General features: G+C 36.1%; 1 protein-coding gene and 1 long non-coding RNA gene across 2 annotated transcripts; both read right to left on the bottom strand.

The window, feature by feature from the left end:
• Nucleotides 1–228: 228 nt before the first annotated feature.
• Nucleotides 229–1,506, bottom strand: LOC139886324 (uncharacterized). The gene is made up of 4 exons (XR_011772400.1): nucleotides 1,403–1,506; nucleotides 697–785; nucleotides 538–588; nucleotides 229–433 (listed from the first exon to the last, which is right to left on the bottom strand). It is a non-coding gene; the product is annotated as an uncharacterized lncRNA (long non-coding RNA).
• A 1,466-nt stretch (nucleotides 1,507–2,972) lies between these two features.
• Nucleotides 2,973–9,203, bottom strand: LOC139854942 (uncharacterized mitochondrial protein AtMg00810-like). The gene is made up of 3 exons (XM_071844213.1): nucleotides 8,589–9,203; nucleotides 8,413–8,530; nucleotides 2,973–3,103 (listed from the first exon to the last, which is right to left on the bottom strand). The coding sequence occupies exons 1-3, from the start codon at nucleotides 9,201–9,203 to the stop codon at nucleotides 2,973–2,975; spliced, it is 864 nt and encodes a 287-aa protein (XP_071700314.1).
• Between the last annotated feature and the right edge of the window lie 7,931 nt (nucleotides 9,204–17,134).

Here is a 17,134-nt window from a genome sequence, read left to right as displayed (position 1 = left end):
CATTCATTCTTCATATCTCATTAGATATCACATGAATAACTTTCTCATATCATGAATCTAACACCCAGAGAATGAAAAATAAAGAAACTGCATACATTAAATGGACGTAAGTCTTCTATATACGGTTTTTGATTATATATCTACTATTCCCAAAGCTTAGAGTTAACAAATAGAAGAATTGATACTTGATATTTATCTCTTGAAAGAGACCTCCAAGCCCTACAAAAACAACTCACTCCCAGAGTGGAGGGCGACCAAAAAACAATAAATCAGGTCCAAACTGGGGCATTTGCTTAATGCAAGCTGCAGATTCCTTACAGAATTTCAACAATTGAAATAAAAAAAAAAAAAAAAAAAACAAATAACATGATTGATACTTGAGAAGGTGCACGTATTACCAGGATATTTATCTCTTGAACAAGACCTCCAAGCGCTACAAAAACAATTCAATCGGGTGCAAACAATTGAAATCAAGAACGAAAATAACTCAAAAAAAGAAGATCTTATTCAAATAGGAACCAGATATAAATACCCAACTTGAAAAAATGCACCTCAAAAGCTATGAAGTGCCAAAAAAATGTCCCACATCTGTGGATCAAAGAAATCAACAATCTTAACATTAGTCCCAACATCTACAAGTATTAAAGAAAATAAAAAAAGGCACAAAAAATAAGATAATAGAAATCAAATCAAAACCTGCTGTATCCAAAACAAGTCACTCCCAGTGTTGAGTGCCACCAAAAACAATGAATTAGGTCCAAACTGGGACATTTTCATAGAGCAAACTGCAAATTCCCCACAAATTTGCAACATTTAAAAATAAAAAATTACACCCCAAAAAAAGAAGTAGATATCATTAAAATAGGAATCAAATATCAAAAACCAACTTATGAAAAATGCAACTGAGAAGCTACAAAGATGCCGATAAATGTCCTACAACTATGGATTCAAGAACTCAACAGTCATGTCATCAGTCCCAACTTCAATAAGTTTTACAGGAAAACAACAACCACATATAATAAAATAATAGATATAAAAAATCAACACTTGTATCCGTATGATCAGAAATATTCATATACGATTGCTGTAACGTCATGTTGTAGAATCTATTCAATTCAACATGTAGAATTATTCTTAAATAGGTTGCATCCTGACGCTATACTGATGATAATTTCATCATTCTTGGAGAATAAATCATGTTAACTCAAATATCAAACAACATTATGAATAAAAAAATTGTTGTTGTTATATAATTAAGCTATGAATGAATTGATTATTCAAGAAAGCCTAGCATTATTATATTAAGATCAACAACGATAAATTTAAAAAATGCAATGAACGATATTCGTCGTGCCAAATTCAAAGCGATATCATTTGAAAGCACAGAGCGTTTGTTGAATACCTGCTACAACATTGACACCATCATTCAATCAAAACCTCCAAAAAAAAACCCCTAAATTCATATATAGCGTGAATAGAAATTTGGGGATGCAGAATGCTAACCCTAATTTCGACAGATTGGAGATTGTGATGAAGAGAATGAATGCCGTGTATTTATACGTGTGGATTGCGTTAATTTAACGCTACTCAATGTTACACGCGGTTTTTACACGCGGTTATTCTAATTTTAGTATTTTACACTAATGAGTAATGAATCGCCAACGGTTATATATAATTTTAATTTTTGAGTGATAAGAATAAGAAATAGGGTTGAGATTTTATCAAGTGATTAGCTGTGTAATTAAGGGTTTGTTTAAACGAAAATATATTTAGGTATTAAGTGAACGTAAATGCTAAAGTCATTTAGTTTAATGACTCGTGAAATCACAAATTTCGACTAAGAAATTTGTCGTTGTTTTTACAAACATATTGATATACTTAACTTGGTCAGAACAAATGAACTACATTTATTTTCCCACAATTTTCTTTCAATTTTCTTCACAATTATTATTTTTCATATCATAAAAGCTATAGTACAGATTTTATTGAGACATGTATTTCGCATACACATGTAACATAAGTAATCATGTAAAGAGAATTTATATTTAAATAATAATAATACTCCGTAATAATAATAGTACAATGATAATAAAGTTTGCTTTAAATTTGATTATTTATATTTTTAATAATAATTATTAGTAATAACAAATGTCTATTTAATTTTTTTAAAACTAAAATACAATTATTATATGAAAGTTATACAATATGTTTCGAAATTTGTACATGTGTTCATGGAGTGTTTTGTTAAAGATTGTACAATTTGTTATAAAGTTGGGTGTTTTATCATAAGATTGTATATAATGTTTTAAAAATTGTACATATAGTCATGAGGGTGTTTTACCATAAGGTAGTACATAATGCTTCAAATATTGTACATATGATCATGGGGGTATTTTATAATAAGGTTATACATAATGATTCAAATATTATACAATTAACATGTTAATATCTTTATTAAAAATAATTAATTATTTTAATGACATTATCTATGAGGTGCTTAAAAAAATTTTCATTATTTTTTGAACTTTATTTATGTTAGATAATCCTTATTTATAAAATCATTATTTTAGAAATTTGTATTATACTATTATACTATAGATAAGGATTTATTATTTAAAGATAGCTTTAAAAGCTATACATAAGAAATTAACTCAAACAAAGTTTGTTTGTACCTTGTTGACAACTCTCCATGTTCTAGAAATAACTACCATCATGTACAACATATATATGCACAATTAGGTGGTGTTTGTTTTTAAAATTGAAGACCTTATTAGGTCTTATATCTACGGGTGACAGACATTTTGATTGCAGATAGTTTATTTTTTTTTTTTTTTTTTTTGAAGATATAAGCTAATAAAAGGTGCATATGTCTGAAAAAAAATAAGCTCTAAAAAGGTGCTTCTAAAGTTGGAAGACATTTTAACATATACTATGTATAATTTATTTCTCACCTCTCTTCAGTCTTCCCCATCTTATCTTCTAGCCACAAACACCCCATCACCTCCATCACTTCCGGCGGCCCCATCACCTCCGTCACTTCCGGCGGCACTTCCACCTCCGGTAACGTTCCTTTGCTTTATTTCATTAATTTGTATCATTTCCCCTAAATTATCCACAAATGATAACAAATTCATGATTTCTAAAATTTGAGGTTATTGGAAACCAATGAGATATACTAAACAAGTATGACTTTGGTAGGCTCCTGGTACTTGTGTAGCATATACGGAGTATACTGTATATAACATATATAAAATAATGATGTGCTTTAGAAATGATTATTTGTGGAAGCTTATTGAATATTGATTTTGCTAGATCTGGGTGTGTTATTTTGTTAGGTTTCTTATTTTTGATTTTTGAAGTATTATTTTATTTTGTATGTATTTGTTTAGTTGTTATTAGTGCTTGTTTTCTAGTGAAAAAGATTGATAATGGAATAATGTATAATAATTGCTTGTTTATGTATTTTTTTATTTATGTATGAAAAACGTAAACAAATGGAAGTAATGTTATGATTATTATTATAAACAGCACCTTATTTTCCTTAAGTATAGTTCTTAAAGCTACAAATAAAAAAATTCATAAGATAAATAAATTAAATATAATGATAAAATATATATAATAAATATTTTTTATACATAAATAAATAAAATATAATAATAAAATAAATAAATAAATAAAATTAAATGTGATAATAGTTAGCGTAAAATTAATTTAATAACCACAACTAATCATAATGTTATTCAACAAAATTAATCACACAATAATTACATCATTTATTTTTTATTTTATTCTTTTGGCGATAAAAGAACCATATATTAATAAACGATCAACAAACTGATGATCGATCCAACAATAGTACAATACAATAAAGAAAGAGAGAGACTAAACATAAGGGACAATAGATGAATACTTTTGAAAACACCTAAGCGATAACTAAGCATCCTTGAACAAGATCTTCGGATTGACGTCCCATACATATGGTTGAAACCCTAAACAACTTGGAAGTCGAAGCCCAAAAGAAGACTTTCAACTTAATTTGCGGAACCAAGTTAGACCAACAAGAGAAGCGTGAGAGGAAAATGACATCATTGTGAGCCCTCTAAATAAGACATTTTAATAAATCTTTTTTTGTTGAACCAATCAAAAACTGTAGAAATGAAAAAGATGTGAGCTCATTATCTTACTTCACAATGCATCCACCACTTCTAATTCTGATGTAACATTATTTGCTACACCAAAAGTGCTTACAACTTTATCACGATTGAATTTAGTCCGATCATCTTGATTTAATATTTATGTAAGACCCGAAAAATTATTACAGCAGTGTAAATAGGGTACATGAAGTGTGGGTGACCTTGTGTATTTAAACAGAGGTCGGAGACTGAACTGAGCTTGGTGCGCTCAGCGCACACATAGGGGTGCGCGTGGCGCACTTCCACTGTGGCCGGGTTCTGCTTCTTTTATTTAGATATTTTGAAGGGCTTTTTGGTAATTTCACTTATGAACGAGTTTAAGGCCTGTAGATCAGATCTTGGGGTGTCATTCACTCCAATTCCAACAACCTTATCCTATCCACTTCAATTTTAGAAAGTGAGTGAGATTCTTGTGTGAGAAAGCTCAAGCAAAGGAAAAAGGAGCTAGTTTTGAGTTTTAGCTCGAGTTATAAAGTTGTTCATCTCCTCTCTAGCTACGTTTTGGTTGTAGTGGTATGTTCTAACATTGATTTCCTTATTTTAATTTGTTTAAGGGTTAGGGTTTGGGTAAGTGAAGAACATGAAACCCATATTTGGTGATTTGGGTGTTCTTGGGTAAGATTGAGCCATGAGGACTCAAGAATGACTAACCTAGGGTTTCAAAGTGTTAATTGGGGTTTATGAGCCTAAATTGGCTAGTAAATTACTAGCACACCTAGATGTTTAGTAAATGGGTGTGTAGACCTTAAAGTGGTCAAATGGGTAATAATAGACCTAATTGAGAAAGATGGGTATGAAATGCCCTAATTATGTATTAGTTAGTGTTGTTGGACCTTAATCACTAGCTTTTAGTGATATGTGGTGGTCTTGACATTTAGTGTACGGTTTTGGTGAAAATGGGACATTTAATGCATTAAGTCATTAAATGCACATGTGTAAGTTGTTGGTATTTAGTCTAACTAGTTTATGTGTTGATCGAGTACTTATGGTATTAGGTACTTTGCTTTGAAGCTCACGGAAGTATAAAACCGTCACCGAATCGTTAAGGTGAGTGGAATAATTATGCGTGTGCATGTATAATGTATTTATTTGTGTAGTATGAATGTGGTATTGTCGCGGTGTTTAAGACACCACATTCTAAGTAACGAGTGGTATTGTGTTTAAGACACCACTCATTGGTTTGATTGACGTGTGGTATTGTCGCGGTGTTTAAGACACCACATTGTCATGGGAGTGGAATTGTCGCGGTGTTCAAGACACCACTCATTGTTTTGATTGACATGTAGAATCGTCGCGGTGTTCAAGACGCCACATTGTCATGGGGGTGAGTTAGTCGCGGTGTTCAAGACATCACCCGGGGGATTAGTGATTACACGGTGTTTAAGTAACACTAATGGATGTTATGAACTCCGACGGTCTTTTTCGAGTACCGTTCTCTAGTATGATTGGTTAACCATGGTTGTGTGAAATTTGTATTTTAGCATATGTAATTGTGAACTATATGCTATTGGTGTCGCTAGCTTATTGTGAATTGCGGATCTTGGTTTATGCATAAGGTTTGCATAGTTGTCGAAATGCTAGCTTGTATACGGTATTGAGTAAGTGATTGCAAGTAAGTAGGTTATATATGTATATGTATAATTATTGCATTCACTAAGCGTTTTGCTTACCCTCTCGTTGTTTACCTTTTTATAGGCTCCGGTGTGGATAAGGGTAAGGGCGTTCGTTTGGATTAGATATCCCGCGTTGTTTTGATAGAGGATGCTTTTGGATGTGTTAGCTTTTGAAGTTTGACCGAGAGTTTGGTAGTTTAACCCTCAAACATCATGCTCTAGTGTCGTTTGGAATTTAAACTAATTCGGTTGAAACTTATACTTTTGTACGAAACTCGTATTACGGCATATGTGGGCCCGGTTTCGTAAAACTTATTTTATTATTGAATCGTGTGAGTTTTAACTATTATATCATGTTGTGAAAAGCGTTTCGTCTAAATATGTCGGGAAGTGGGAGATCTTTATTTGAAAAATTACAATTTCGGACAGAAGCTGATTTAGCCTGTGCGCGCCGCGCACCCTAAGGTGGTGCACGTGGCGCACCCTTCTGACATAAAAAAAATAAAAAATAAAAAAATTCCGCGTGTTCGATTTTATAATGGGTTGGGTTGTTACAATTTAATATTGGTTTAAGAAATACTTCCAAACCTTTGATATCTCTGCTCATTTCAACTCAACTCAAGCAACAACCATAGCCAATATGTTAAACACTTCTTTTTTTAAAGGCCAAACATGTGTACCATTTTCTATTTTTATTGAGATATCGGGATGAAGAAAATGAGTGACGTGTATTTATATGTGTGAATTGCGTTAATTAAACGCTGGTCAATATGAAAGTTAATGTTACACGATGTTATTCTAATTTTTACAATAATGGGGTTTTATTTTATTCTAAATTTTGAGTGATAAGAAATAGGATTGGGATTTATCAATAAAAATAAATAGATTAAATATATAAAGATAAACTAAATATGTTGGGGGAGAATGTAGGTTTATGTATAATAGTAATTCTAAATTCTAATATTAACCCATAACAATAAGTGTTTTGATGATGACACATGTACATAACTAGAAGTGATGGTAGACATCTTGACATAAAAGCACAAGTTCACTAATCCACACTTACTATAGCGAAAGACCAAAATCAAACAAAGCTTATAATGAAAGTTAGGTCACACGGTTCGGTTCACGATAGACCGCATGTCAGACTGTGGAACACTGCACCCTGGTTTGTGAAACCAGGAGTGCACGGTCAACCTGGGTCGACCGTAGAAGGTTCTGTCCGAATTTCCTACAATTTTAGTTCGACCACTTCGGGGCATCTATAATTTATGAAACTTGTTTAAACATGCTTAGAATAGTTGTCTAATTCATATTCAAATGAGTTTTGGTCACTTGAACTTTAATCTTGGTTAACCACACCTAATGACACCTTAATGATGATTTAACCTTGATTAAGGATAACACATAAGTGTTATAGAAAAACATGTACATCTAAAATGTATTTAGACATACTTAGGATGGTCATCAAGTCCCAACCAAGAGTTGCTCCTTCCTTATACATGTGTTGGACATTAATGTATACTTACATTAATCTTGCAAATGTCACTTTGCAAGTAAAACATACATAGTCTTGGTTCAATGCTATTATCATAGATTAATTTGTGATATCTTGCTAGTCATTACATGAATATTACTTGACTACTTACTATTTATACATGAGTATTATTTGACTATTTGCTAAATGCTAATTTGCTAAGTAGTTACTTAATATGTTCATGTATGAACCTTGTCTTGCTATGTGCTACAAGTTGGAAATTCATCAACTTGTATTTGGACTACTTCAATATATGCTTATTCTACTTGGATAATGCTTAATGTGTCATAATCTAGTGATCTTAAAAGGATGAAAAATCATTAACACACATAGGATTTGCTTATGTCTAAAATCAAGTTTAAGAATGGTTTAGACTTGATTAACTTGATGCCTTATAACATGCTTAATTGATATTACTTGTTTCACTTGTTAAGATATCATGAACACGCTTAATTAATTCATAAACAAGTTTAAAATTGAATACTAATGTGCTTTGTGACTAAGTGGGTTGTTGTCATCAATAACATGTAGACCAACCAATAGGACTTTAGCAAATGTGTTAATTACAAACAAAATATTATGACAAAACTGAGATTGCCTCAAATGATTATCATGACTTGTATCCAAAAATGTTAGACTTTCCACTTTGAACATGTCAAGTCACTATCAAGGCAATACATTCAAGGTAAATGAATACTTTATGCATATAGTACTTGTATAGGATGTTGAGTATCTTTTGCATGTATTAAATGAAGTAAGAGTCCAAAGATTCAAGTTCAACACTAACGGATATAAATTTTGGACTGGACCGCGTGCGATCGACCCACGGTCGATCGTGGTCCCAGCCGCAACTATTATTAAAGTATTATAATGCAATTGTTTGTCGTTAATTAATCACATAAGGGCCCTTTATATAGGGATCAATACATCAACCCTATCCTCTATATATTAGGAAACATAATCCTATACCAATACAAACTCTTAATAATACAAACAATATAAAGTCCATATATATAAGTGATATATCGGTGGTACTAATACACCCCCGCAGTCTTAACGGGAGGCTCACGGACGTTGAGACTGTCTCGAAAATCATCAAAGAGGATGTGTGGTAAACCTTTCATGAAGATATCAGCAGTCTGATAGCGAGAGGGAATATGAAGTACTCGAATAATACCACGAGCAACCTTTTCACGAACAAAATGAATATCCATTTTTGATGTGCTTGGTCCGTTGATGTTGAACCGGATAACCAGCCAAATAGATAGCGCTGACATTATCACAAAACACCAATGTGGCTTTACGAATGGGACAATGTAACTCGAGAAGAAGATTACTCAACCAACAAACTTCAGAAACTACATTAGAGACCTCGCGATATTCAGCTTCAGCACATGAGCGCGACAAGGTAGACTGGCGCTTTGAGGACCATGAAAGTAAATTATCTCCGAAAAAGACACAATACCCAGAAGTAGAATGACGAGTATCCGGGCAGCCGCCCCAATCGGCATCCGTATAAGAAACAAGTTGTGTGAGATCTCCCTTATATAATTGTAAACCCTTAGTAAGAGTGCTGCGAATATACCTCAAAATACGTTTAAGTGCTAACATATGAATATCCATCGGAGCATGCATATGGAGGCATATCTGCTGTACCGAGTATGACAAGTCAGGCCGCGTAATAGTTAAGTATTGTAACGCACCTGCTAAGCTCCGATACAAGGTGGGATCGGAGTATAAAGTACCAGATGAGTTACTCAAATTAGAATTAGTGTCGACGGGAGTGGCTGAAGGATGACAAGTAGACATACCGGCACGCTCAAGAATTTCCTCGGCATATTTTTGTTGAAAAAGAAACATGCCCGTAGGAGTCCGTTGAATCGAAATACCAAGAAAAAAAATTTAATGGACCTAAATCTTTCATTACAAATTCCGAGGCGAGCAAATTAAGCAAATAATAGCGAAGGGAATCGGACGAGGTAGTCAGAATAATATCATCGACAGAAAGTAATAAGTATGCAACATCCTTGCCAATTCGGTAGATAAACAGTGAGTGGTCACATTGGCTGTGAGAAAAACCAATAGTTGAAACATAATCCGCGGACCGTTGATACAAAGCACGCGGTGCTTTTTTAAGTCCGTATAAAGATTTCTTCAAACGACAAACGTGATTGGGAAGCTACGTGTCACGGAAACCCATGGGTTGATGCATAAATACCGTTTCAGATATATGTTCGTGAAGAAAAGCATTTTTAACATCTAATTGATGAATCAGCCATGATTTGCTTAATGAAATACTAAGGACGGCACGGATGGTTGCCGGTTTCACTACCGTGCTAAAAGTTTCTCCACAATCTACTCCGACATGTTGAGACCTGCCATCACAAACAAGACGCGCCTTATAGCGCTCAAATGAACCATCAGATTTCCTTTTATGTCTAAAAACCCACGTTGACCGGATAACATTCATGTGAGGTTTTCGAGGTACAAGTTCCCATGTGTTATTCTGAATAAGAGCATTAAACTCGTCTTCCATGGCATTTCGCCAATTGGTATTGGACAAAGCATCTTTGGGGTTGGTAGGAAGAAGAGAGATAGAAGAGACGTGAAGATTCATGTGGGAAGTAGAAGAATGACCTTTACTGCGAGTTGTCATCGGATGGGTTGAGGGAGGAGGAGCTGTAGATTGAGCAGGAGGAGCCGTAGGTGGTGGTGGCTCCCTAGAAACAGATTTCGGTCGACGAGAGTAAGTAAGAACAGGTTCGTTGGTGGCAGGACGTGGTGGCCAAATAGAAGGGATTCAAAGAGTGCGTTGAGAAGCTGAAGGTTGCACCTAAGGTGATGAAGGACGTGCTGGGTCAGTAGAGGGTGACGTATTTGATGGAGAAGTAGGAGTTGGATGTGAGGAGTTGCCAAAGAATTCATGAATAACAGTAGGATGAAGAGAGGGGTCAAGAAAGGAATATGTTTGAGGAGAAGATTTTGTAGTTTGGGAGAAGGGAAAAATGGTTTCATCAAAAATAATGTGACGAGATATAATTATCTTTTTGGTGGAGAGATCGAAGCATTCGTAGCCACGATGTTGAGAAGGATACCCGAGAAAAACGCATGGGGTGGAGCGCGGTTGAAGTTTATGGATAGTAGTTGAAGGAATAAGTGGATAACATGGACATCCAAAAACGCGAAGATGAGAATAAGTGGGATTGCGACGATATAAGAGATATGTGAGAGAAATATTATTTAAGAGTTTTGTCGGGAGAATATTAAGAAGGTAAGTAGCATGTTGTAGCGCATGTGGCCAAAAAGAAGGAGGAACGGAAGAGTGAGAAAGAAGTGTACGAATAACATTGTTGATGGAGCGGATTTTTCTTTCGGCCTTTTCATTTTGAGAAGATGTGTGAGGGCAAGAGTATCGAAAAACCATTCCATGTTTAGTGAAAAAAATCATTAATTGAGTTATTTGTATATTCGGTGCCGTTATCACATTGAAAAATTTTGATTTTTCGTTCAAATTGAGTATGTAGGTGTTGATAGAAGTTTTGGAAGATATAAAAGACTTGAGATTTGGATGAAAGAGGAAAAGTCCATAAGTAATTTGTGCGATCATCTAAAAATAATATGTAATAACGATGGCCACTAGCGCTAGGAATTGGAGAGGTCCATAAGTCACTGTGAACAATATCAAATGGATAACAAGAAGAATTAACATAATCATAAAAAGGTAATTTTATTTGTTTACAAAGAACACAAGAATGACAAATACTAGAAGTTTTTATTTGATTACATTTAATATTACAGCTAGACTTAAGTAAATGTAAAGTATGTAAAGTTGTTGCTCCAGGATGTCCAGGACGATCATGCCAAAGTTGTTGAGATAAAGCTAAAAAAGTAGAAGGTGAGGTGTAATGATGAGAAGGTGGATGCAATGGATAGAGGTCTCCCACACTATTGCTTCGCATAAGAGGTATCCGCGTCAGGTAATCCTTCACATCAAAATCAAACAAATCAAATTCAATGGAAAGATGATTATCAGTTACAAGTTTACGTACAAAAAGGAGATTTTTAATTAATTGCAGAACAAATAAGATATTTTTAAGGAAAAAAGGTGGATAAGGAGGAGAAAGATGCGTGTGTCCGACACCTGAAATTGGTACTTCATGACCACTTCCAACGATTATACGTTTATTATTAGCGCTCAAATTCGAATAATGAGAGAACTTACCTGACGAGTTGGTCATGTGAGACGTGGCGTATGTGTCCATATACCAGTTATCCTCTGGATGTGCAATGGATAAAGTATGCATAGCCTGGTTGATGTCAGTTGGTGCAACAGATGATGCATATGAGTGATTGGGCCGAGGACCAAGACCTGCAAAGTTTGCGTTTGGGCCGTGTTGAGAAGATGGGGTAGGCGGCCCACTTTGGTATGCCGGTTGGGCAGTCCAAGGTGTGGATGGATAGGGATACGGGGGTGCAACACACTCTTGAGAAAATTGCCCATAACCGGCCCAATTTGGTGAATAAGCCCAAGGTGCATAATTATTCCTGTAATCTGATGTGTAGCTATTCTGATATGCGCCACGACCTCTGTTACCACGACCACCGCGATATCCGCCGCGATTACTGTAACATCCCATTTTTCACGTACATATTGAAAGGTACATACTTAATCATTTGTACTTTTGTAACTCGCTAGATTATGCGTAATTGTATAGATATATGTGTGTGTGTGTGTGTGTGTGTGTATATATATATATATATATATATATATATATATATATATATATATATATATATATATACTTGATAATGGGTGCATATACAAGTTTATACATGGGTTTTGATAGCGTTAAGTCTTATGAGACTATTGTTGAGGGTTAGGCGAATATAGGAAGCGGGATTTAAGTGTACGAATTAAATAAAATCGAAATGTGTTTTAGGTAGTCGAACTATTCAGGCATAGGCTAATGCCGCGCCGCGGCGATCTGGGCCGCGACGCGACATACAAAGGAAATCTGGATCAGAAGTTGAGTTAAGAAGGGTCTGTTTTTCTGTTATACGCCGCGCCGCGAGAATTTGGTTGCGCCGCGACAGTCCTGCTGGACAGATTCCAGCCTTTGCTCTTTTTAAGGGATTTCAAGGGGCAAATTGGTAATTTAACGTGTAGATCTGATGGGAGCATTAAATCTCCACCACTTGTTCATTTAATTCATTTCTTTTTCTCTTTTCTTTCCATTTTCTCTCCCAAAACACAAAACCCATTTAGATTAAATTTAAGATTTGGAGTTGGAGAATTGTGAATCAAACCTTGGAGCAAGAATTAAAGTTGTTGCTTGTGTCTCTAGCTACGTGTTGATAGTGTCGGTAAGTTCTAACTCTAAGTTTTGAGTTTTAATTGGTTAATGGTTAGGGTTTTGGTTACTAGAGATTTGGGTGACCCATTTGAGGGTAAAATGGGTGAATTTGGGTTATGTTGTTGTAATGAAACCCTAATAGCCACAAACTAGGGTTTTGGTCTTGTGATTTGAGGTTGTAAGTGTCAAATGGTATTGCTAGTCACTAATACACTTTTAGATTTATGAAAGAATTGTTAATGGGTGAGTTTGACTCGATTGTGAGTCTAAGTATTTAAAATGGGTCAAATGGGTACTAGTTGACCTAATTGGGTAAAATGGGTATGAATTACCCTAAGTTATGTTAATTGATGTTAGTAGACTTTAAATCACTAGCCTTAGTGATTTAATATGAGTCTTGGCCATTTATGGGTAGTTGTGGTGTAGTTGAGTCATTTAATGCAAATTGGGTCATTAAATGCTCAAGTATAAGTATTGTGGTTAATTCCACTAGTTTGTGATTGAATGTGTACTTAATGAATTAGGTACATTGCCTTGAAGTTCGGACGTGCATAATCATCATCCTTGTGTCAAGGTGAGTGGAATAAGTATACTTGTACGTATATGATGTGTTTATTTGTACGTAAGGATATGTGTTGTCCTAGTTAGTGATATATGTGTTGTACACTAACGATTTATGAACGGATATGTGTTGTCCAAGTTGGTGATATATGCGTTGTACACTAACGATCTTATGAACGGATATGTGTTGTCCAAGGGTTGGTGATATATGTGTTGTACACTAACGGTTGTTATGAACACCGATGGAAAATTCGAGTACCATTCCTTTTACTATTGGTTAACCATGGTTGTGTGAGTTTGGTATTAGCATAATTAATATTGAACTATATGCTATTGGTGTTGCTAGTTTCTTGTAAATTGTGGATAGTAGTGTATGCATGATGTTTGCATGGTCGTCTTATTGCTAGCTTGTATGCGGTGTTGCGTAAGTGGTTGCAAATAAGTAGGTTATATATGTACATGTATAATTATTGCATTCACTAAGCATTAGCTTACCCCTCTCGTTGTTTATTTTTTTAGATGCAGGTGTGGATAAGGGCAAGGGGGTTATCGGGCATTAGGTGTCCTTTGATGATGTTTTGTTGGAGCTTTTGGAAGTTGGCCTAGCGTTTTGGGTAGTTTAGTCCCAAACCATGCTCGTTGTATTGTTGGTTTAAAACTATCATTTTTGTATTGGTCAAACTTGTATCTCATTCGTTAATGGCCTTTGTGCCTTTTGTAAACACTAAAACTTGTTGTATGTTCCAACGAACGTGTGGAATGGTTACATATTCAATTGGCGCGTAAATGTGTATTATTTTAAAAAAAATTATCGTATGGAATACGGGTTGGGTTGTTTCAAGTGGTATCAGAGCATGGTCTAAGGGATTTAGGCGACTTGAGATAGGTGCCTAGACTTAGACTTTATTGTGTGTGCGCTTTATGCGGGACTTGTAGGACTTCGGGTCGGATCGGGAATTGTTAATGCTTAGGTTTAAGTGATTTAACCTTGCACTAATTATTTTGTGTTGTAGTTGTAATCATCGAGCGAGATAGACGTTGTACTAGCGAGTTAATGCGACGTGCTCGCGTAGCAATGACTAACTACCATTGTTACGGGCGCAAATCGTGTCAAACGAGCGATGTACGATGATTGTTGAGCAAGATGGGGCGGTAAGGTGTATATGTGTATAGATGCGTGTCATGTCTTTTCATTCGTTGTTTAACCTCTTTCGTTTTATAGAATGAAGATGAGAAATGGACACGACACCGATAATGGGGGTACGAGTGAGGACGTTGAGTTCACGGCCAAAGTTGAGGCCATCTTTAAACGTCAAAAAGCTGAATTCCTCGAAGACGTTAAGAAAATGTTTCTTGATACGATCGACGAGCAACTAGTCAATGTAGTAAAGGATCAAGTTAAGGCCGTTCTTCACGAAGATAATGTGGGAAGACGGGACTTTTTCTATAAGAACTTCAAGGATTCTCAACCTCCCACCTTTGAAGGTGAAAGGGACCCCCTTAAGAGTGCCCGATGGATATCCGATATGGAGGGGGCTTTCCGTACTTGTGAATGTCCTCTCGATAAGAAGACAAGGTACGGGTGTAGTATGTTGAGGGGCGATGCTAAATTGTGGTGGGACGTGAAGATCCAACTTTATGGCGAAGAACAATGCATGGAATTCACTTGGGATGAATTCAAGAAAGAGTTTTTCGATGAATACCGAACTCCGGCCGATCTTACTAGGCTTAAGGACGAGTTACGTTCCTTGAGGCAAGGGTCGATGGATTTGAACACTCTCAAATCCGTATTTTTGTCCAAGACCCAATTTTGCCCGGAGTATGTCGGGAATGATAAGATGTTGAAGGAAGATTTCTATCGAATCTTGAATGATTATTATCAAGAGAAAATTAGCGTGAATGTAGTGAAGAGCTTTGACGAGTTGTTCAATATGGCCAAAGGTTTTGAGGCGCTCGTGTTAAGAAAGGGTGGCTTTACTTTTGGTAAGAGGAAGTTCGAGAATTCGAGTCAATCGAATTTTTCCAACAAAAAGAACAAGAAGGGCTCCGAAAGTGTTAATAGCATAAAGAAGGGTGGTTCCGATGGTCATGTGGTCACTTGTTATACTTTTGGGCAAAAAGAACACATGGCTCGTGATTGTCCAAATGCGCCAAACAAGGTTACATGTTACAATTGTGGTAAAGAAGGGCACAAGAGGCCCGAGTGTCCCGAGTTGCGCAATAATAATGTTAAGCGGCTAGAGAAGGCGGCGGGTACGGCTAGGGGTTGAAATTATTTGATGACCAATGACGAAGCCAAGCTATCGAACGAAGTTGTCTCAGGTACTTTCATGGTTAACTCTAATCCGGCAAAGATATTATTTGATAGCGGTGCTAACTTGACGTTTGTGTCTCCAAGATTTGTGCCTAAGTTGAATAAACCGCTAGCTAAGTTAAGTCATCCGGTAGAAGTCGAAATAGCGGATGGTAAAACGGTGCTAGGGGTTGATGTTTGTAAAAATTGTAATGTTTGTAAAAATTGTAAAAATTGAAGTGTTGAAGATGTTGCGAAAGGAGAAATTGTATGCTAAGTTCTCCAAATGTGAATTTTGGCTAAGGGAAGTTCAATTCCTTGGCCATATTGTGAATCATGAAGGTATTCAAGTAGATCCGGGGAAAATAGAAACGGTGAAGAGTTGGGGACGACCGACTACGCCTACGGAAATCCGAAGTTTTCTCGGGTTGGCCGGTTATTATCGTCAGTTTATCCAAGACTTTTCTAAGATTGCTTCTCCTTTGACGAAGTTGACGAGGAAGAACGTAAGGTGCAATTGGGAAAACGAGCAAAAAATTGCTTTTCAATTGTTAAAAGAGAAGTTGTGTCAAGCTCCGGTGTTAGTGTTGCCGGAAGGGGTAGAAGACATGACGGTTTATTGTGATGCTTCTTTAAATGGGCTCGGGTGTGTTTTGATGCAAAGAGGTAAAGTCATCGCTTACGCCTCTCGACAATTAAAGGAACACGAAAAGAGATACCCGACTCATGATCTTGAATTGGCTGCGGTGGTACATGCGTTGAAAATTTGGCGCCACTACTTGTATGGTGTCAAGTGTACGATTTATTCGGATCATAAGAGTTTGAAACACCTCTTTAATCAACGAGATTTAAATTATCGTCAACGTAGGTGGATGGATGTAGTGAAAGATTATGATTGTGAAATACTTCATCATCCGGGCAAGGCGAATGTGGTCGCGGATGCGTTAAGTCGAAAGAGTCATCACCCGGTGTTACGATTGGGATTGTTACGTATGATTATTACTAACGATTTTCTTGAAAAACTTGGTGTGATTCAAATAGAGGCTTACGTTCACAACAAGCATGCGGAGCGAATTGTGGGGCAATCGGAATTCATTACTATGGGTTCGCGTGGTTTGTTGTCCTTTCAAGGAAGAGTGTGGATGCCTAAGATGGGTGAGTATCGACAAGTGCTACTTGATGAAGCACATAAGTTAAGGTATTCCATTCATCCGGGCGCAACGAAGATGTAACTTGATTTGAGGAAGGATTATTGGTGGCCGGGCATGAAACGTGATGTTGTGAAGTATGTGGAGCAATGTGTCACGTGTTTGCAAGTTAAGGCCGAGCACCAAAAGCCGTATGGTAAGTTACAACCTTTAGAAATCCCGAAATGGAAATGGGAGCACATTACCATGGATTTCATTACAAAGTTATCTAAAACGGCGAGAACCCAATTTGATTCGATTTGGGTGATTGTTGATCGATTGACGAAAAGTGCTTTGTTTCTTCCCATTCGGGAAGCGATATCGTCGGAGACCTTGGCTAAGTTGTTTATCAAGGAAGCCATCTCTCGACATGGAGTTCCTATATCTATTATTTCG

This window comes from Rutidosis leptorrhynchoides, chromosome 1, assembly GCF_046630445.1.
Source record: "Rutidosis leptorrhynchoides isolate AG116_Rl617_1_P2 chromosome 1, CSIRO_AGI_Rlap_v1, whole genome shotgun sequence".
NCBI lineage: Eukaryota > Viridiplantae > Streptophyta > Magnoliopsida > Asterales > Asteraceae > Rutidosis > Rutidosis leptorrhynchoides.
The sequence above is the reverse complement of the archived record's forward strand: the minus strand, read 5'-3'. Positions and strand labels throughout refer to the sequence as shown.

Excerpts from the sequence above, each read along its gene's own strand:
- LOC139854942 (XM_071844213.1), bottom strand. The coding sequence starts at position 9,203 with ATGTTTCTTTTTCAACAAAAATATGCCGAGGAAATTCTTGAGCGTGCC. Across the intron at positions 8,531-8,588 it reads TCTATTTGGCTGGTTATCCG|GTTGCTCGTGGTATTATTCG; the intron begins GTTCAACATCAA and ends GTTCGTGAAAAG. Across the intron at positions 3,104-8,412 it reads TCGAGACAGTCTCAACGTCC|GGGAAATGATACAAATTAAT; the intron begins GTGAGCCTCCCG and ends TGGATAATTTAG.